The sequence below is a fragment of the Phocoena sinus genome, chromosome 15 (assembly GCF_008692025.1).
Source record: "Phocoena sinus isolate mPhoSin1 chromosome 15, mPhoSin1.pri, whole genome shotgun sequence".
NCBI classification, from domain to species: Eukaryota; Metazoa; Chordata; class Mammalia; order Artiodactyla; family Phocoenidae; genus Phocoena; species Phocoena sinus.
The window spans coordinates 34694461-34716183 of NC_045777.1; the positions used below are offsets into that span (position 1 = coordinate 34694461).

The 21723-nt window shown below is 39.6% G+C and overlaps 1 protein-coding gene across 1 annotated transcript in view; it reads right to left on the bottom strand.

The window, feature by feature from the left end:
- Nucleotides 1-863: 863 nt before the first annotated feature.
- The window catches only part of HAO1 (hydroxyacid oxidase 1), a 65493-nt gene continuing 44633 nt past the window's right edge, over nucleotides 864-21723 (bottom strand). Inside the window, exons 5-8 of the mRNA XM_032606456.1 lie at nucleotides 10365-10456; nucleotides 3720-3878; nucleotides 3535-3604; nucleotides 864-1620 (exon numbers count right to left, since the gene is read on the bottom strand). Coding sequence (XP_032462347.1) covers nucleotides 1550-1620; nucleotides 3535-3604; nucleotides 3720-3878; nucleotides 10365-10456 — 392 coding nt within the window. The 3' untranslated portion in view covers nucleotides 864-1549. The remainder of the gene's footprint in view (nucleotides 1621-3534; nucleotides 3605-3719; nucleotides 3879-10364; nucleotides 10457-21723) is intronic.

Sequence of the window (21723 nt, forward strand, 5' to 3'; positions counted from 1 at the left end):
AGAAGACATAATATCATGGTCATATTTCAAGGTAGTGATTCTCTCAATTGTTTCATTCAGTACTTCACACTAAATGAACAACCAGAGAGATGGTGAAAAGACAATTTCAGACTCACCTTGGTTACCAAGTTTACCTATAATCTGTCAAATACCTGGTTGGGGAATAAATGTAAAAGTCACGTGACAAGGGCTTCCTGGACAGTTCGCCAATACAGTCACACAGGACTCCAGGCTCCAAAGGGGGCCTCAAGCGTAAGTTTAGTGTTCTGTTGTTGGCTTGAAATTCTTAATAATCTTATCTTTAAGTTTGTGTTTTATAATAAAGGATGATGGGACCATGGAACACGTGCTGGGGCCTGGGAGTCTAGAATCACACATTATCCCCACCCCCCACCCCCTCCACCCTACCACCCTGCCACCACCTCCCCACATTTCCTGAACGAGTCCTTGGCTGCTGGCTGAACCACCGGCCCAGTGGCAGTGCCGCCATCCACCCCCAGCAGGAGTTGGAACAGATCACAGGGTGGTGTTCAGGCACCAGTGAGGATCCCTGTGCCCAAGGAAACATGACATTAAATAGCAAAGAAAAGAGACCTTGACAGGTTAAGAGAAAAACTTTGAAAGAAAGGAAAAGGCCTTTTTCCTGCTTTTTTGAACAGGGGGCCCACATCTTCACTTGGCATGGCCCTCACAAAGCATGTAGCTGGCCTGGCACGTGACTGTGAGTGGAAAGAAGCAAATGAGTAAAGAAGAGGAACTAGGAGGTATAAGAGAATGAATGGGTATGCACAGGGAACAGAGAGGTAGTTCGGGCTCAGAGATTAAAATAGTTGAATTCCACTGTTACAAATTGACCCGGTATCTTCTTTTCAAAAAATGCTTTATTTCTCTCTGAATAAGAAGCAATCTATATCATAAAATACTCAGATATATTCTGTTACTAAAGCTGTGAATGGAAATCTACATTCAAAGAAGTAGAATAGCCCAGGGTGTTAAAAAGTATCTAGAAAAACCACAAATTACCACCAACTTATCCTAATTCTCTCAAGTGCTATCTCCTTAGTGTTGTGAATTCAAATCTCCTGTTTCTCCAGGCACATCCAGCCTTCTGAACCTGCGCTTAGATTTTAAGAACACAGTTTGAGGGATATCCACACACAATGCAGATTAATAAACAGGGAGATCATTATCTTTTTACCTCTGCACTAGCTACGTCCAATTTCACCCAAGGATATCTTTTGTTTTGTAGCACGTGAGGCTGCCAGGGGATGACGTTGTCTAAATCCATTTTCAATGTTTTCTTTTTAACAGTTAATATATTTCCAGGATGCAAGTCCATTTATTTCTAAAAGGTTCCTAGGACACTCATTGAAAAGTCAAAAGCAATGAACTTAAAATAGCAAGGGATTGCTATTTTGTTGGAGAAGAACGACACCCTTTGTATCGAAGTGGGGAATTACAGACTGTGGTCACCCTCTGCACAGTGTCTCTTTGTCAAGTAATACACGCCAAAAAAAAAATAATACAGATGGGAAAATATTGTGCACTGTCAGATCTTGGAAACGGCCAAAAGATTTTTCCTCACCAATGTCTTGTCGATGACTTTCACATTCTGGCACCCTGAAAAAATAATGCATACATTTAATATGAAATGAATGCAATAATAATCAGGCAGGTAATCGTTTTCCCAAGGAATGTAAAACTTGACAAATGTAAGGTTTATGATTCAAGGTAAGCTTGCCAAATCTTATGTGGCATGAGACCATTTTTATTACCTAAACAGTCCTTAACACAAAATGACTGGCACATATTTTTATTAACACAAAGAGTATATTCTTTTCTGCCACATTTAATAGAGAGTCAGTGGCTGAAAGCTCTCTTTTAGGATATGTCTGTAGCAAATTAAAATGCAGAGTGAGGATTCAGAGAATGGCGTTCTTCTCACTGATGCTGTGTCCACACAGCCTCAGCTCAGGAGCGTGTAGACCATTGATCTCCAGAATTCTATCTGTGGGGACAATCTGAGTGAAACGAATCACAGAAAAGGAAGCCCTCATTACTTTCAAAAGTGGAGGAGGTGATAATTGACTCAAGGTGATTCTAGAGGTCCATTCTGAGTCAAATTCAGTCACTAGGAATAATGGTGATTATTTACTTGTTCGTTCCTTCAGCAAATACTTATATTTACATGCTATGCACGGCTCTAGACACTGGGGATACTGCAGTAAAGATAACAAAGATCCCTGCCTCAGGGTTCTTACTTCCAGAGAGGAAACAGAAAATACATAATACATGTAATTAAAAAATTAATTATGTGATAGATTACCTATAGAAGGTGTTAGGTGTTATGGAAAAATAATGAAATAGTAACAGGGAAAAAACTGGAAGTTGAGTGGGTGGAGGACAAATTGCCATTTTAAATATGGTGGTCTGGATGGGACACTGTGAGAAAGTAGGATGTAAATGAGACTTGAAGGACATGGGAGAGTTAGCCACGTAGATATCTGGGGAAAGAGCATCCAGGTAGGAGGCGCAGCCAAGGCCAAAGCCCTAAGGCTGAAATATGTCTGACATGGTCAAGGATAATCAAGGAGGCAAATGTGGCCTGGGTGGAATAAGCAAGAGTGAGAGTGGGAGAAGCTGAAGTCAGAGAGGTGACAGAGGTCAACCACATAAGACCTTGTAGACCATTGTAAAGACTTCAGCATTTACTCTGAATAAAATGAGAGCCATTGGAGGGTTCTGATCAGAAGAGTGATATGACCTGAGTTCATGTTTAAAAGGATAGCCCTGATGCTGTGATCAGAATAGACTGGGACAGGGATGGAAGCAACGATAGGCTGACCCGAAATTCCCTAGGAAAGAGAGACAACGATGGGAAGGATACACAGGAAGACCATCACAATATCCAAGATGAAGAAAGATCATGAAGGCTCCAGACAGGCTGGTGGCAGAGGAGGTGGTGAATAGGTCTCTTTTACAGAAAGCACCTCTGTGGATGTGAGGGTATGAGAGACAAAAGGAGTCAAGAGTGACTTAAGATTTTTGATCTGAGCAACTGAGATAATAGTATTAACATGAACTGAGACTGGAGAGTTGGAAGGTAGAGCAGGTTTAAAGGGTAAAGTTAGCAGTTTAGTTTTGGACTAAACTGTTTTGGACTAGACTTTGAGATGCCCCTTAGACATCCAGATGGAGTTGTTGACTAGCCAGTTAGATTTCTTATTCATGTGTTAAGAGAGGAGGAAGGGTTCAATGTAGTGTTCACCCTTAAGGTACTAATAAGACTCACCAAAATATCCCTGAGAAGACTGTCAAAGGCTAAGTGACCACTCCAGACAGCACACACTGTGGAGTTCCTCTGTCCAGAGAGCACTCTGCACTACAGCTGTGAGTATGCAGCCAACGTTAAATTGAATTACACTCCAAATGATTCCATCCTCTTCCCCTTCAAATTCACTTCTCTCCACCAAGGAGCCTGGCCTAAAGACACCCAGAAGAAAAGAAGTTGTAAATGAGAGTACCAAGCCTTACCACTCAGAGCCATGGCCAACCAGAATTCTTCCTTCAGTATCTCAAGGACATCATGAACGCCTTTCTCTCCCTAAGCAAATAGAAGACACAGATCTTTTGAGTAAGTCAGTCTGAATGGTTTCACAGATTTATTTCACAGTTGAGTCATCCTGTTTTATATATTTATTGCTTTGTCCTCTCATTACCTGCAGAGCCAAGCCCCAAATGATCGGTCTCCCCACAAACACAGCCTTGGCTCCCAGGGCCAGAGCTTTGAGAATGTCGGTCCCCTTCCGTACACCCCCATCCAGGAAGACTTCCACCTTCCCTTCCACAGCCTCCACAATTTCTGGCAGAACGTCAATCTGTGGAGACAAGAGGTCAGTAAAGTGATACTATGCATGCTGAATTGTTCTCCAATTCAACTTCCTCAGGCCACCAACCATCTGACAGGGCTTAGAGTGAAAGAGGCTAGGTTTAGAATCAACAGTAAAGCTATTCCCTCTTAAAATAAAAGAGGTGCAAATGCTAGTAACAAAAAACCAACTAAATTTGGAACTGAGTGACTTATTTTTCTATCAAAATCCAAGGGTTTTATTCTATTCCTGATATTCAAATTCAAATGTCATGATCCAAAAAATATATAAACACAATTTAAAAGAACGTAATGATCTTAAAAGACACAGAGCTGTTTTTTCATTAAACACATAAATATAAATGAATTATCTTGCTCATATAAATTATTCTTAACATTATTTACTCATTGAAAAATGAGGTGTTAAAATTCATACTCAGGTTGTGGTAGAAGAAATGGTATATAAAAATGCAAACACCACCAGTCACAGAAAATCTTAGTCTCTGATTTTCCCATCCGAAATACGGGAATATGTACAATAATGTAGCAAATATATATAATAATATAGCAAACATCCAGCTGTACATTAGAGAATTCTCCCTGATAACATTTTTCTTGCCTTTAAGGAAAATGACCACATGAACCTTGAAGATCCTCATCTTGCTTGGCAATTGATGATAGGCTCATATCAGCACTAGAGAATATAAGATCCTCATTGAGGTCGATCTGGTAGATTGCACTATTGTTCTTAATTCTTCACACCACTCTGAACCCACTTTTTCCAAGACCACTTGGCAGTGTTTTGTACTAAAAGAAACAGAGTGCACTTGCCACTACTCGACAGTGGCCTTAGCCTTGCAACCTACTTTGGCCAATGACACTTGAGCAGAGGTGGCAGAGTGCCGTTTCTGGGCATAGGCCTTAAGAGACCTCATGCATTTCAATTTTCTCCTGCACCTTGCATGGGAGGAGAATCCCCCAGGCAGTGCTTTCCCTTTAGTTAGACCCAGAGAAAATATTCAGCAAGCAGAGCTGCCCCATCCAAGCCCAGCTGGACCTGAAACTTGGAGCACAGCCATCTAACCAGTACCAAATCTAGATCGGCAGACCCCCAGTTGACACAAAGATTCATGGGAATAAAGACTCTGTTGATTTAAATCACTGAGTTTGTAATATTTTGTTTTCTAGCTCATAAAGTTGGCTAATAGCCAACATTTTTAATAGCTAGTAACTGATACAATTGGCTACTTTGATGTGAATCTTTGCACTTGAGGGTGGAAACACTCCTCAAGGTGACCTGTAGATCAAAATCTGTAGAAATTATCCACTTTCATCCCCAAGTATTTAAATATAAAATTAAGTCCATACATTCAAGTGCAGTTTTTCTAGAAATAATTGTGCTGAAATCACTCAAAAGCTTTCCCACTTCTCCCCTAAAATTTTAGAGGCTCAACTTAAAGAGAGTTTTGTGTAAAATGTTGAAGACCAAACCTGACTACAGATTTGGAGGAAGTGAAGGCAACAGTTGGAACACGGCCCCTAAAACGTTTGGCAGGTAGTGTGATTTTCCCCTTTTCCTTTTGGCTTTTCTGCCTGGCCAAACATGCTTTGGATCCATTTACATACGTCCCTTTACCTATACATAGTCCTCTTTTTACAGTCAGGCAAGTTACATCAACATATAAATGCTACAGTTTCCAAGTGATGATGCAAGCTATAATTAAGCATATTTCCCCATTTGAAACCAAAACCAAAGAAAAATATTAGCTAGCTTGGGTTCAATACACATTTTCACAGTCACGCAAATCAAGTCTGTTTAGGATATTTCCAATGCCCAAACTAGCCTAAAAAATAAACTAATAAGGATACTTAAAATGTGAATCCTGGGTTATAAAATGAAGTCCAGATTGGTGTTTCCTATGTCCTTGGACAAGGATGTTCTATCCATAGCTGAGCATTTCTATCCTCCCTTTCTTCTTTCTGGAGCTGCAGTTTTACTGTGTATATATTATGCAGAATAATTCTGATCAGAGCAGATTAAATAAGTAAATGTAGTAGAAAAATCCACTATTTTATGACTGCTCTGTTTCCCTTTTTTTCAGCTTGCTACACATCTAAGAGACGATTCATTTCAGCTTTTCTTTCCTTAAAGGTTCTTTAGACAACTAATTTCAGGCTTATCTCCAGCAGAGTTAATCTACAGGAAAATACGGTAAGATTCCAATGTACTACTACTCACTCATCCATCCATTCATTGATTTTTTTTGACATCTTTATTGGAGTATAATTGCTTTACAATGGTGTATTATTTTCTGCTTTATAATGAAGTGAATCAGCTATACATATACGTATATCTCATTCATTGATTTATCAAACACTTTATTGATTACCTGGCAGATTCCAGGCATTATGCCAGGCAGTTTAAGGAATCCAAAATGAATCCCACAGGGATCTGACTCCCAAAGAGTCCCCCTCTTTCCTGTTCCTGCTCAAGGTACACATTTCCAGGTCCTCCCTGTCCCACAAAACTTCCACTCACAGGGGGCTTCCATCTTTCTACCTTCTTATAGCATCCAGTCCTATACTCTTGATTTCCAAACCAAAGCAGTTGAGCACAAACAAAAGCAGATAAAGCCAGAGGTGCTTTAGTTAACAGTGAAGGAGACAGATTCCAGGCCATTGCCCACAAGTCCTCCTCTGACTCTCTACCCATCACGCTTCACCAGGCAGCCCTGGCTGGGGGTGGGGGTGTAAGTTCTACTAAGCATGTTTAGAAAATCACTGGTCCATATAGGTCTGGCAATTGTTTGAAACTGTAAAAATGACTGCAACTATTTCCTTCCCTATCTCCATTTCCTTGCAACCTGACATTTCCACTCCTCCCATCATGAGAGAGAAATGGGGCCAGAAGAGTCTATTTCCTCACCCCTTGAATCTAAACTAGCCTTGTGACTTGCTTTCACCAATAGAACAAGAGAGAAGTGACAGTGTGCCTGTTCTAAGCGTAGAGCTCAAGAGGCTTTGCATATTTCCACTTGCTCTCTAGGAAACCAGGCCACCTAATGTGCTAGATGTGAGACGATGCAGAGTCATCCCTGCTGATGTCATCCTACACTAGTCTGCCCTAGTAGACCCAGCAATGGACCACATATGCATATGAGTGAGCCCAGCCAGGACCAGAAAAACCTCCCAGTGGATATCAGCTCAAATTGCCAACACACAAAGTCGTGACATGAATAAATGGCTGTTGGATTTTAGCCAGTAAATTTCAGAGTGGTTTGTTACACAGCAAAAGCTAACTGATATATCAAGTGTCCCTCAAAGGTAGAATTTCATGAATCCCTTTCAGAAGGAAAAGTGAAAGATCTCGTAGAATATGCCCAAGGACTCAACTTTAGAAACACTGATTTAACAACCCAAAGTTTATTTTCTGAAAAGGTTTTACAGTTGAGAATTTTCACTAGAAAAGAATGTCATATTTTTATGTTTAAGGTATTTTGGGTCCAGTTAGCATCAAAACAAAAATGAAAAAAGAATTCTCCTAGGGTTCAAAGACTCCAGAGAATCTGTCTTTAAACCCCAGTTTGAGATGTTCCAGTACTGTGGATTTTGGAAATTGATTTGCTTCTGCCATATCATTCTCTAATTACTCCAAGACAAGTCTTGGCCACATTATTACCTTCAGGGTAAGGATCTTAACATGAACTTATTTTTAAACTCTTTGCTGTAGCAGGGGTCTGGCAGTGGTTCTTGGTAGCGTTGCATTAAGATGGACTTAAGTCAAACTCCTGTTCTAGGACTCTTAGTGATAAGTATTTCTCCATACAAAGAAACTCTGTGATTTATAGAAATCATATAATCCAGATGTTCTATTTTTGCAACCAACACAACGTTATGAAGAGGCTCAGGCTGAAAAGTTTGAGCAACTTGCTCACCCAGCTCTCACCCCTCAGAGGAGGCAAGACAAAGACTTGAACCCAAAACTCTGGGTTCATTTCAATGCTCTGCCAGTGAAATCATGTTGCCTCTTTGGCTCTGAATTATGATGTCACAGAATGTGCAGGAGAGCAAGTCCTTCTGTGTATCTACTGAAAAGTTCTACACCACAGCATCCTCCAAGCCTTTTGCCACACACCTCAAAACCACCACACTGAGAGAAAAACACCTTCACTATAAACTCAATACTGTTTCACATTCTTCTCATTGTCATGCACCTTAAATTTGCTCTAAAGTAGGAGGCAAAACTCAAGCAAGCATCTCCTCTCATGCACACATCATGCAAAGGGGAGGGTAATTGTTTTTCTTAAAATAGTCTCTGAGACCACAACTCAAAAAACTCTTTTAGATAAGTTTCCATATCCCCTCAGCCAGAAGGAAATAAATCACACCATTTAGATATTTTCCCTTAAAATCTAGTTAGATTTGATTTCAGTAGATTTAAATTTTATTTTTAGAAAACAAACTGAATTTGGCCTGCACACTAAGTCTACATCTTCACACAAAAGAGAGTCATAAATCAGCGGAAAAGCCTTGAACTGTGACCATCTTCTCCCTGCCCAAAGGAGCTCTTCACCCTCCACTGCAGGCAATGTTTAATGTCACCTAAAAAGGTGGGTCTTTATAAGTAATGCTGAATTGGAAAGAGCTGACAACTTCCAATTTTATGATTTTAATTATTGACTGCGTGCAAAGACTTGATTCATTCCTATCATTAGCCCATTAGTGCTTCACAAAAAAGTCTGAGTGCAAATGCGTATACCCGATAGCCCCTGTCATCATTCAATCTGCCCTAACCTACACAGCATCCATGGCTTTAGCTAAATCAACCTGCTAGTTTAATGCAACAGTAATCCACTACTACTTTACTAAATTATTTGAATAAATTCAAATATTCATCCCAATTAAAGCCATTCCCTATTAACTATGACTAAATGGTTCTGACAAAAGGGGGAAATGCATATGATGATCCAGCTCAGAAATGATGACCTAGGAAGTCCATCCACATTATTTTGTAGATACATATTTATTTAAGTTTTGTTACATGATGCTAGCTTACTTTGCCTATGATAGATAATTGAGATTATAGAACACTAAAGTTTAAAGGCACCAAAGAAGTAATCTAATTGATTTTTAAACTTTAAAAGATGAAAAAGCTGAAATTCAGAGGGGTTATTGAGTCCTTCTGCCCCATAGCAGGTCAGGCCCTTCTCTCTTTCCTTGGCTCTCATAATTATGTGGGTCACCTCATTGATCTTCCTGCCCCCTGTAATGCCACAGTCCAATTTGTGATACTCGTTGCTGCTAACTCAGGGCTTTGTTATTGCATATTCAATGACATAATATTAAAGGACCACCTCCCAGACCTCTCCTAGCAGGTGTATTTCCCAGGACTCCCGACTCCCACCAGGTAGTGCAAACAAAATGGATTCCTTGGTATTCCCCAAACACATCTCACTCTTTCCCATTCCACTTTTAGACTCACACTCGTAAAAACAGGGGTCCACATGAGAACAGAGCAGAGGTGAAAGGCAACTGCAATCCCATTGACTCATCTAAAAGAATCTTGGTCATGTTCCCACAAGTGGACAGCCTGTAAGGGGACCCCACCCCACTCCACCTACAGCTCCTGGCCTCCATTCTAGATCACGGATCCATGAAATCCACCCCTAGATATGTGTCTGCCTCCATGACTTTTGATCCACTTCTGGGCCCACCAATCCTTGATCTTAAAATCAACCCCTGGTTGGACTCCTTGGCTCTTGGCCTTTTTGGAGCTAATTGCTCTCCTTTACAGTTTTAACTCCAACCCAAATCATTCCAGCCAGTTTAGTTTACTTTTATATCTGGATTCTGGACTCTTATTTGCCTAGCACAGTGTATACAGTGTATACAAAACATAGATTCACATTGGATCTCCTGGGTAGCTGTCAAAAATACCAGTGCCTCTGCCTCCCCTGGTCATGCAAGATTCTGATGGATGGATCTAGGGTGCAGCCTGGGAATTAGGATTCTTTACAGTTTCCCAGGTGATTCCAATATGCAGCCAAGGTAGTTCACAGCTCCAACAGAGTAGCTTGTTTGCAGCAGACATCTCCTCACCTGGACCACAGGATTTCTACCTCCTTTCCCCACCTGCCCTCACTCTGTAGTCCTTCAACTCCCACCTCCAGGAAACTCATGGCATAATATTTTCTTTCATACTCCAATTTATAATATACTTATTGGTATATTTATGAAAACAGGAATAATCCCTGCCTACTAATGGCTGGGTATTTAACACAGACTTTTATAAGTTTACAAATAAATAGACTGAATAGTGATCTAATTTAGTTAGTTACTTGCCACTAAACTTAAAATCTGAGCTCTTACCTATATTCATACATATTTTACCTTGAGTGTTCACACAAAAATATATACAGAAGGAAAGGCAGTCATAGAGATAGCCAAAAGTGGGATAGAAATGGGAATACCAGTTGAGGCATTTGCCAAAACTCACAGTGGCTGGCACCCCATCGAGCTGTCGACCCCCATGATTTGACACCAAGATCCCGTCCAAACCATGTTTAACTGCCTCCCTGGCATCATCACCTAGAAAGAGCAAGACAACCATTGTATGGAAAAGGCAACTTAATAAAGGCTTGAGTTCTGAGGCCAAAGCATCCCAGTCAAAGGGAGCCTGACCTCATACATACGTATCTTGCTTGGAAATTTTAACACAGAAATACACCCAAGGGTTAAATCTGGAATTATAGTGATGGCTTCTTTGGCCAAAAAAGGTTAACACTTAGAACAATTTAATGATAAAATAGAATTATCAATAGATAGAAAATTGACATGCAGTTAAAAATGTATTTATCCTGAAAAGTAAATACTCTTGCTAAGTAATTTTGTTGTTAACAAGATCATATTATTTAGCATTTAATATAAATATTCCTCTACAATTTAATAACATAAAAGAACATACAAGTAGCAAGCACTTTCAGTACAACAGGTGATGAACAAGTCTATTTCCAAAACATTCCTTAATATAAAGATATAACTTTAATAATTATTTTAAGTAATAGTGTTCTATAATTAAATGTATTTTCCCATTGAAATATACAAAAATGTAATATTAAAATTATATGCTATACCTCTAATCATGCTTCAAAATATATTGGTTTCTGAAAATATAATTTTAAATAATAGATTAACATTTTCTTAAATCAGTTTCCAACTTTTTTTATACTTTATATTTTAACTATTATTTTCAATATTCTCCCAATAAAAACCATTTTCTAACAGAATTACAAAAATAACACTGGTTCTCCAATTTAACACTCAAAGATAGTCCAAGGTTGTAGTGAAATCAGATTTTGGAAACTTAAGCAGATAGATACAGAACATTGTATATATTCATAAATTCAGCAATGGAGATCAAAGGCAAACCTGGCAAGAATAATAAAAAAAGATTGACAGGAGAATTTATAATTCTGGTTGTTTGAAAGTTTTATGCTAAATCACCATCTTCCAAACTGTGTTTCATGGCATACTGCTTTTTAAATGTTCCCATTTTTCAAAATAATGCTAGAAATATTTTTCTTCTAAAATTATAGGTACAGGGAAATGTTAAACCCATGTGGTATAGACTGAATATTTGTGTCCTTAAAAATTCACATGTTCTAGATTGGTCCAAGATAGCAGAGTAGAAGGATGTGCATTCACTCCCCCTTGCGAGAGGACCAGAGTCACAACTAACTGCTGAACAATCATTGACAAGAAGACACTGGAACTCACCAAAAAAATACTCCACATACAAGGACAAAGGAGAAGCCACAACAAGATGGTAGGAAGGGTGCAATCACAATAAAATCAAATCCCATAACTTCTGGGTGGTTGACTCACAAACATAAAAACAATTATACCATAGAAGTCCACCCACAGGAGTGAAGGTTCTGAGCCCCATGTCAGGCTTCCCAACCATGGGAGGAGGAATTCCCAGAGAAACAGGCTTTGAAGTTAACTGGGATTTGATGGTAGGACTTTGACAGGTCTGGGGGAAACAGAGACTCCACTTATGGAGGGCACACACAAAGTAGAGTGCACATCAGGTCACAGGGGGAAGGAACATTGACCCCATAGGAGACTGAATCAGACCTACCTGCTTGTGTTGGAGGGTCTTCTGTAGAGGCAGGGGGCGGCTGTGGCTCACCACAGGGACATGGACACTGGAAGCAGAAGTACTGGGAAGCACTCCTTGGTGTGAGCCCTCCCAGAGTCCACCATTAGCCCCACCAAAGGGTCTGTAGGCTCCAGTACTGGGTCATCTCAGACTGAACAACCAACAGGAGGGAACTCAGCCCCACCCATTAGCAGACCAGCAGATTAAAGTTGTATTGAGCTCTGCACACAAGAGCAATGCCCAGCTGAACCCACCACCAGTCCCTTCCATCAGGAAGCTGGCACAAGCCACTTAGATAGCCTCATCCACTAGAGATCAGACAGCATAAGCAAGAAGAACTACAGTCCTGCAGCCTGTGGAACAAAAACCACATTCACAGAAAGATAGACAAAATGAAAAGGCAGAGGACTATGTACCACATGAGGGAACAAGATAAAACTCCAGAAAAACAACTAAATGAAGTGGAGATAGGCAACCTTCCAGAAAAGAATTGAGAATAATGATAATGAAGGTGATCCAAAACCTTGGAAAAAGAATGGAGGCAAAGATTCAGAAGATGCCAGAAATGCTTAACAAAGACCTAGAAGAATTAAAGAACAAACAAACAGAGATGAACAATACAATAACTGAAATAAAAAATACACTAGAAGGAATCAATAGCAGAATAACTGAAGTAGAAGAACGGATAAGTGGCCTGGAAGACAGAATCGTGGAATTCACTGCCATAGAACAGTATAAAGAAAAAAGAATGAAAAGAAATGAAGACAGCCTAAGAGACATCTGGGACAGCATTAAACAAACCAACATTCACATTATAGGGGTCCCAGAAACAGAAGAGAGAGAGAAAGGACCCAAGAAAATATTTGAAGAGATTATAGTTGACAACTTCCATAACATGGGAAAGGAAATAGTCACCCAAGTCCAGGAGGTGTAGAGAGTCCCAGGCAGGGTAAACCCAAGGAGAAACACACTGAGACACAAAGTAATCAAATTGACAAAAATTAAAGACAAAGAAAAATTATTAAAAGCAACAAGTGAAAAATGACAAACAAAATACAAGGGAAGAGACTGAACAGGATGATGGCAGAAGAGTAAGACGCAGAGATCACCTTCCTCCCCACAGATACACAAGAACTACATCTACTTGTGGAACAACTCCTACAGAACACCTACTGAATGCTGGCAGAAGACCTCAGACCTCCCAAAAGGCAAGAAAGTCCCCACGTACCTGGGTAGGGCAAAAGAAAAAAGAATAAACAGAGACAAAAGGATAGGGATGGGACCTGCACCAGTGGGAGGAAGCCGTAAAGGAGGAGAGGTTTCCACACACTAGGAAGCACTTTTGTGGGCAGAGACTGCGGGTGGTGGAGGGGGAAAGTTTCGAAGCTGTGGAGGAGAGCACAGCAACAGGGCTGCAGAGCACAGCAACAGGGCTGCAGAGGGCAAAGCGGAGAGATTCCCACACAGAGGATCGGTGCTGACTGGCACTCACCATCCCGAGAGGCTTGTTGTCTCACCCGCTGGGGCAGGCGGGGCTGGGAGCTGAGGTTCTGGCTTCGGTCAGAGTGCAGGGAGAGGACTGGTGTTGGCAGCATGAACACAGCCTGCAGAGGATTAGTGCACCACGGGTAGCGGGGAGGGAGTCCGGGGAAAAGTCCTGACCTGCTGAAGAGGCAAGAGACTTTTTCTTCCCTCTTTGTTTCCTGGTGTGCGAGAAGAGGGGATTAAGAGTGCTGCTTAAAGGAGCTCCAGAGACGGGCGCGAGCCGCGGCTAACAGCCCCAGAGACGGGCATGAGACGCTAAGGTTGCTGCTGCGGCCACCAAGAAGCCAGTGTACGAGCACAGGTCAATATCCACACCCCGCTTCCAGGGAGCCTGTGCAGCCCACCACTGCCAGGGTCCTGGGATTCAGGGACAACTTCCACGGGAGAACGCATGGCACCCCTCAGGCTGGTGCAATGTCCTGCCGGCCTCTGTCACCACAGGCTCGCCCTGTACTCCATACCACTCAATCCCCCTGGCATGAGTGAGCCAGAGCTCCCGAAGCAGCTGCTCCTCTAACCCCGTCCTCTCTGAGCAAAGAACAGAGACCCTCCAGCGACCTACATGCAGAGGCGGGGCCAAATCCAAAACTGAGCCCTGGGAACTGTGAGAACAAAGAAGAGAAAGAGAAATCTCTCCCAGCAGCCCCAGAAGCAGCGGATTAAATCTCCACAATCAACTTGATGTACCCTGCATCTGTGGAATACATGAATAGACAGTGAATCATCCCAAATTGAAGAGGTAGACTTTGAGAGCAAGATTTATTATTTTTTCCCCTTTTCGTCTTTTTGTGAGTGTGTATGTGTAGGCTTCTGTGTGAGATTTTGTATGTATAGCTTTGCTTCCACCATTTGTCTTAGGGTTCTATTCGTCCGTTTTTTTGTTTGTTTGTTTGTTTTGTTTTTTGGGGTTTTTAAAATTTTTTTTCTAAATAATTATTCTTTATTTTAATTATTTTATTTTATTTTATCTTACTTTATTTTATATTATTTTATCTCTTTCTTTCTGTCTTTCTTCCTTCCCATCTTCCTTCCTTCCTCCCTCCCTCCCTCACTCCTTTCTTTCTTTCTTTCTTTCTTTATTTCTGCTTTTTCTTCCTTTTCTTCTGAGCCATGTGGATGAAAGTCTCTTGGTGCTGCAGCCAGGAGTCAGTGCTGTGCCTCTGAGGTGGGAGAGCCAACTTCAGGAACTGGTCCACAAGAGACCTCCCAGGTCCACATAATATCAAACGGTGAAAATCTCCCAGAGATCTCCATCTCAACATCAGCTCCCAGCTTCACTCCACGAAGAGCAAGCTACAATGCTGGACACCCTATGGCAAACAACTAGCAAGACAGGAACACAACCCCACCTATTAGCAGAGAGGCTGCCTAAAATCCTAATAAGCCCACAGACACCCCAAAACACACCACTGGATGTGGAACTGTCCACCAGAAAGACAAGATCTAGCCTCATCCACCAGAATACAGGCACTAGTTCTCCCCACCAGGAAGCCTACACAACCCACTAAACCAACTTTAGCCACTGGGGACAGACACCAAAAACAACGGGAACTATGGACCTGTAGCCTGCAAAATGGAGACCCAAAACACAGTTAGATAAGCCAAATTAGAAGACAGAAAAACGCACAGCAGATGAAGGAGCAAGATAAAAACCTACCAGCCCTAAGAAATGAAGAGGAAATAGGCAGTCTACCTGAAAAAGAATTCAGAATAATGATAGTAAAGATGATCCAAAATCTTGGAAATAGAATAGACAAAATGCAAGAAACATTTAACAAGGAACTAGAAGAACTAAAGATGAAACAAGCAATGATGAACAACACAATAAATGAAATTAAAAATACTCTAGATGGGACCAATAGCAGAAGAACTGAGGCAGAAGAATGGATAAGTGACCTGGAAGATAAAATAGTGGAAATAACTACTGCAGAGCAGAATAAAGAATGAAAAGAACTGAGGACAGTCTCACAGACCTCTGGGACAACATTAAATGCACCAACATTCGAATTATAGGGGTTCCAGAAGAAGAAGAGAAAAAGAAAGGTACTGAGAAAATATTTGAAGAGATTATAGTTGAAAACTTCCCTAATACGGGAATGGAAATAGTTAATCAAGTCCAGGAAGCACGGCGAGTCCCATAGAGGACAAATCCAAGGAGAAATACACCAAGACACATATTAATCAAACTGTAAAAAATTAAATACTAAGAAAACATATTGAAAGCAGCAAGGGAAAAACAACAAATAACACACAAGGGAATGCCCATAAGGTTAACAGCTGATCTTTCAGCAGAAACTCTGTAAGCCAGAAGGGACTGGCAGGACATATTTAAACTATGAAGGAGAAAAACCTACAACCAAGATTACTCTACCCAGCATGGATCTCATTCAGATTTGATGGAGAAATTGAAACCTTTACAGACAACAAAAGCTGAGAGAGTTCAGCACCAACAAACCAGCTTTACAACAAATGATAAAGGAACTTCTCTAGGCAAGAAACACAAGAGAAGGAAAAGACCTACAATAGCAAACCCAATACAATTAGGAAAATGGGAATAGGAACATACATATCGATAATTACCTTAAATGTAAATGGACTAAATGATCCCACCAAAAGACACAGACTGGCTAAATGGAAACAAAAACAAGACCCATATATATGCTGTCTACAAGAGACCCACTTCAGACCCAGAGACAACTACAGACTGAAAGTAAAGGGATGGAAAAAGATATTCCATGCAAGTGGAAACCAAAAGAAAGCTGGAGTAGCAATTCTCATATCAGACAAAATATACTTTAAAATAAAGACTATTAGAAGTGACAAAGAAGGACACTACATAATGATCAAGGGATTGATCCAAGAAGAAGATATAACAATTGTAAATGTTTATGTACCCAATATAGGAGCACCTCAATACATAAGGCAAATACTAACAGCCATAAAAGGGGAAATTGGCAGTAACACATTCATAGTAGGGGACTTTATCACCTCACTTTCACCATTGGACATATCATCCAAAATGAAAAGAAATAAGGAAACACAAGCTTTAAATGATACATTAAAAAAAGATGGACTTAATTGATATTTATAGGACATTCCATCCCAAAACAACAGAATACACATTTCTCTCAAGTGCTCATGGAACATTCTCCAGGATAGATCATATCTTGGGTCGCAAATCAAGCCTTGGTAAATTCAAGAAAATTGAAATTGTATCAAGTATCTTTTCCGACCACAATGCTTTGAGACTAGATATCAATTACAGGAAGAGATCTGCAAAAAATACAAACACATGGAGGCTAAACAATACACTACTTAATAACGAAGTGATAACTGAAGAAATCAAAGAGGAAATAAAAAAAACCTAGAAACAAATGACAATGGAGACACAATGACCCAAAATCTATGAGATGCAGCAAAAGCAGTTCTAAGAGGGAAGTTTATAGCAATACAATCCTACCTTAAGAAGCAGGAAACATCTTGAATAAACAACCTAACCTTGCACCTAAAGCAATTAGAGAAAGAAGAACAAAAAAAAAACCCCAAAGTTAGCAGAAGGAAAGAAATCATAAAATTCAGATCAGAAATAGATGAAAAAGAAATGAAGGAAATGATAGCAAAGATCAATAAAACTAAAAGCTGGTTCTTTGAGAAGATAAACAAAATTGATAAACCATTAGCCAGACTCATCAAGAAAAAAAGGGAGAAGACTCAAATCAATAGAATTAGAAACGAAAAAGGGGAAGTAAAAACTGATACTGCAGAAATACAAAGGATCATGAGAGACTACTACAAGCAACTTTATGCCAATAAAATGGACAACCTGGAAGAAATGGACAAATTCTTAGAAACGTACAACTTGCTAAGACTGAATCAGGAAGAAATAGAAAATATGAACAGACCAATCACAAGCACTGAAATTGAAACTGTGATTAACTATCTTCCAACATACAGAAGCCCAGGACCAGATGGCTTCCTAGGCGAATTCTATAAAACATTTAGAGAAGAAGTAACACCTATCCTCAAATTCTTCCAAAATATAGCAGAGGCAGGAACACTCCCAAACTCATTCTATGAGGCCACCATCACCTTGATACCAAAACCAGACAAGGATGTCACAAAGAAAGAAAACTACAGGCCAATATCACTGATGAACATAGATGCAAAAATCGTCAACAAAATACGAGCAAAAAGAATCCAACAGCACATTAAACGGATCATACAACATGATCAAGTGGGATTTATTCCAGGAATGCAAGGATTCTTCAATATATACAAATCAATCAACGTGACACACCATATTAACAAACTGAAGGAGAAGAACCATATGATCATCTCAATAGATGCAGAAAAAGCTTTCGACAAAATTCAACACCCATTTATGAGAAAAACCCTGCAGAAAGTAGGCACGTAGGGAACTTTCCTCAGCATAATAAAGGCCATATATGACAAACCGAAAGCCAGCATCATCCTCAATGGTGAAAAACTGAAAACATTTCCACTAAGATCAGGAAAAAGACAAGGTTGCCCATTGTCACCACTCTTATTCAACATAGTTTTGGAACTTTTAGCCACAGCAATCAGAGAAGAAAAGGAAATAACAGGAATCCAAATCAGAAAAGAAGAAGTAAAGCTATCACTGTTTGCAGATGTCATGATACTATACAAAGAGAATCCTAAAGATGCTACCAGAAAACTACTAGAGCTAATCAATAAATTAAGTAAAGTAGCAGGATACAAAATTAATGCACAGAAATCTCTGGCATTCCTATGCATTAATGATGAAAAATGTGAAATCAAGAAAACACTCCCATTTACCATTGCAACAAAAAGAATAAAATATCTAGGAATAAACTTACCTAAGGAGACAAAAGACCTGTATGCAGAAAATTATAAGCCACTGATGAAAAATTAAAGATGATACGAATAGATGGAGATATATAACATGTTCTTGGATTGGAAGAAACAACACTGTGAAAATGACTCTACTACCCAAAGCAATCTACAGATTCAATGAAATCCCTATCAAACTACCACTGGCATTTTTCACAGAACTAGAACGAAAATTTCACAATTTGTAGGGAAACACAAAAGACCCCGAATAACCAAAGCAACCTTGGGAACAAAAAACAGAGCTGGAAGAATAAGGCTTCCTGACTTCAGATTATACTACAAAGCTACAATAATCAAGACAGTGTAGTACTGGCACAAAAACAGAAAGATAGATCAATGGAACAGGATAGAAAGCCCAGAGATAAACCCACACACATATGGTCACCTTATCTTTGATAAAGGAGGCAGGAATGTGCAGTGGAGAAAGGACAGCCTCTTCAATAAGTGGTGCTGGGAAAACTGGACTGCTACATTTTAAAGTATGAGATGAGATCACTCCCTAAAACCATACACCAAAATAACCTCAAAATGGATTAAAGACCTAAATGTAAGGCCAGAAACTATCAAACTCTTAGAGGAAAACATAGGCAGAACACTCCAGGACATAAATCACAGCAAGATCCTTTTTGACCCTCCTCCTAGAGAAATGGAAATGAAAACAAAAATAAACAGTTGGGACCTAATGAAACTTCAAACCTTTTGCACAGCAAAGGAAGCCATAAACAAGACAAAAAGACAACCCTCAGATTGGGAGAAAATATTTGCAAATGAAGCAACTGACAAAGGATTAATCTCCAAAATTTACAAGCAGCTCATGCAGCTCAATAACAAAAAAACAAATAACCTAAGCCAAAAATGGGCAGAAGACCTAAATAGACATTTCTCCAAAGAAGATATACAGATTGCCAACAAACACATGAAAGAATGCTCAACATCATTCATCATTAGAGAAATGCAAATCAAAACCACAGTGAGATATCATCTCACACCAGTCAGAATGGCCATCATCAAAACATCTAGGAACAATAAATGCTGGGCAGGTGTGGAGAAAAGGGAACACTCTTGCACTGCTGGTGGGAATGTGCATTGGTACAGTCACTGTGGAGAACAGTATGGAGTTTCCTTTAAAAACTACAAATAGAACTACCATATGATCCAGCAATCCCACTACTGGGCATATACCCTGAGAAAACCATAATTCAAAAAGTGTCATGTTCCAAAATATTCAATGCAGCTCTATTTACAGTAGCCTGGAGATGGAAACAGCCTAAGTGTCCATCATCAGATGAATGGATAAAGAAGATGTGGCACATATACACAATGTAATATTACTCAGCCATAAAAAGAAACGAAATTGAGCTATTTGTAATGAGGTGGATGGACCTAGAGTCTTTCATACAGAGTGAAGTAAGTCAGAAAGAGAAAGTGAAATACCATATGCTAACACATATATATGCAATTTAAGGAAAAAAATGCCATGAAGAACCTTGAGGTAAGACAGGAGTAAATACAAAGATCTACTAGAGAATGGATTTGAGGATATTGGGAGGGTGAAGGGTAAGCTGTGACAAAGCGAGAGAGTGGCATGGACACATATACGCTACCAAACATAATATAGATAGCTAGTTGTAAGGAGCCGGATAGCACAGGGAGATCAGCCCGGTGCTTTGTGATCACTTAGAGGGGTGGGATAGGTAGGATGGGAGGGAGGGAGGGAGACGCAAGAAGGAAGAGATATGGGAACATATGTATATGTATAACTGATTCACTTTGTTATAAAGCAGAAACTAACACACCATTGTAAAGCAATTATACTCCAATCAAGATGTAAAAATAAATAAATAAATAAATAAAAATACAAGGGAACTCCCATAAGGTTAACAGCTGATTTCTCCGTAGAAACTCTACAAGCCAGAAGGAAGTGGCATGATATATTTAAAGTGATGTAAGGGAAGAACCTACAACCCAGATTATTCTACCCAGCAAGGATCTCATTCCGGTTCAACAGAAAAATGAAAAGCTTTACAGACGAGCAAAAGCTAAAAGAATTCAGCACCACAAAACCAGCTCTACAACAAAGGCTAAAGGAACTTCTCTAAGTGGGAAACACAAGAGAAGAAAGGAACCTACAAAAACAATCCCAAAACAATTAAGAAAATGGTAATAGGGACATACATATTGATAATTACTTAAAAGTGAATGGATTAATGCTCCAACCAAAAGACACAGGCTTGCTGAATGGATACAAAATTAAGACACATATATATGCTGTCTACAAGAGACCCAGTTCAGACCTAGGGACACATACAGACTGAAGGTGAGAGGATGGAAAAAGATATTCCATGTAAATGGAAATCAAAAGAAAGCTGGAGTAGCAATACTCATATCATATAAAATAGATCTTAAAATAAAGAATGATTCAAAACACAAGGAAGGGCACTCCATAATGATCAAGGGATCAATCCAAGAAGAACAGATAACGATTATAAATATATATGCACCCAACATAGGAGCACCACACTACATATGGTGACTGCTAACAAATATAAAAGAGGAAATCAGCAATAACACAATAATAGTGGGGGACGTTAGCACCTCACTTACACCAATGGAGAGATATTCCAGACAGAAAATTAATAAGGAAACAGAGCTTTACATGACACAGTAGACCAGATAGATTTAATTGATATTTATAGGACATACCATCTGAAAATTGCAGAATACACTTTCTTCTCAAATGCACGTGGAACATTCTCCAGGATAGATCACATCTTGGTCACAAATCAAGGCTTGGTAAATTTAAGAAAATAGAAATCATATCAAGCATCTCTTCTGACAAAAGGTTATGAGATTAGAAATAAAGTACAGGTGAAAAAACGTAAAACACACAAACACATGGAGGTTAAACAATACATTACTAAATAACAAATGGATCACTAAAGAAATCAAAGAGGAAATAAAAAAGTACCTAGAGACAAATGACAATGAAAACAAGATGATTCAAACCTATGGGATGCAGCAAAAGCAGTTCCAAGAGGGAAGTTTATAGCAATACATTCCTACCTCAAGAAACAAGAAATATCTCAAATAAACAAACAAACTTTACAGCTAAAGGAACTGGAGAAAGAAGAACAAGCAAAACCCAAAGTTAGTACAAGGAAAGAAATCACAAAGATCAGAGCAGAAAAATATGAAATAGAAACAAAGAAAATAATAGCAAAGATCAATATAACTAAAAGCTGGTTCTTTGAGAAGA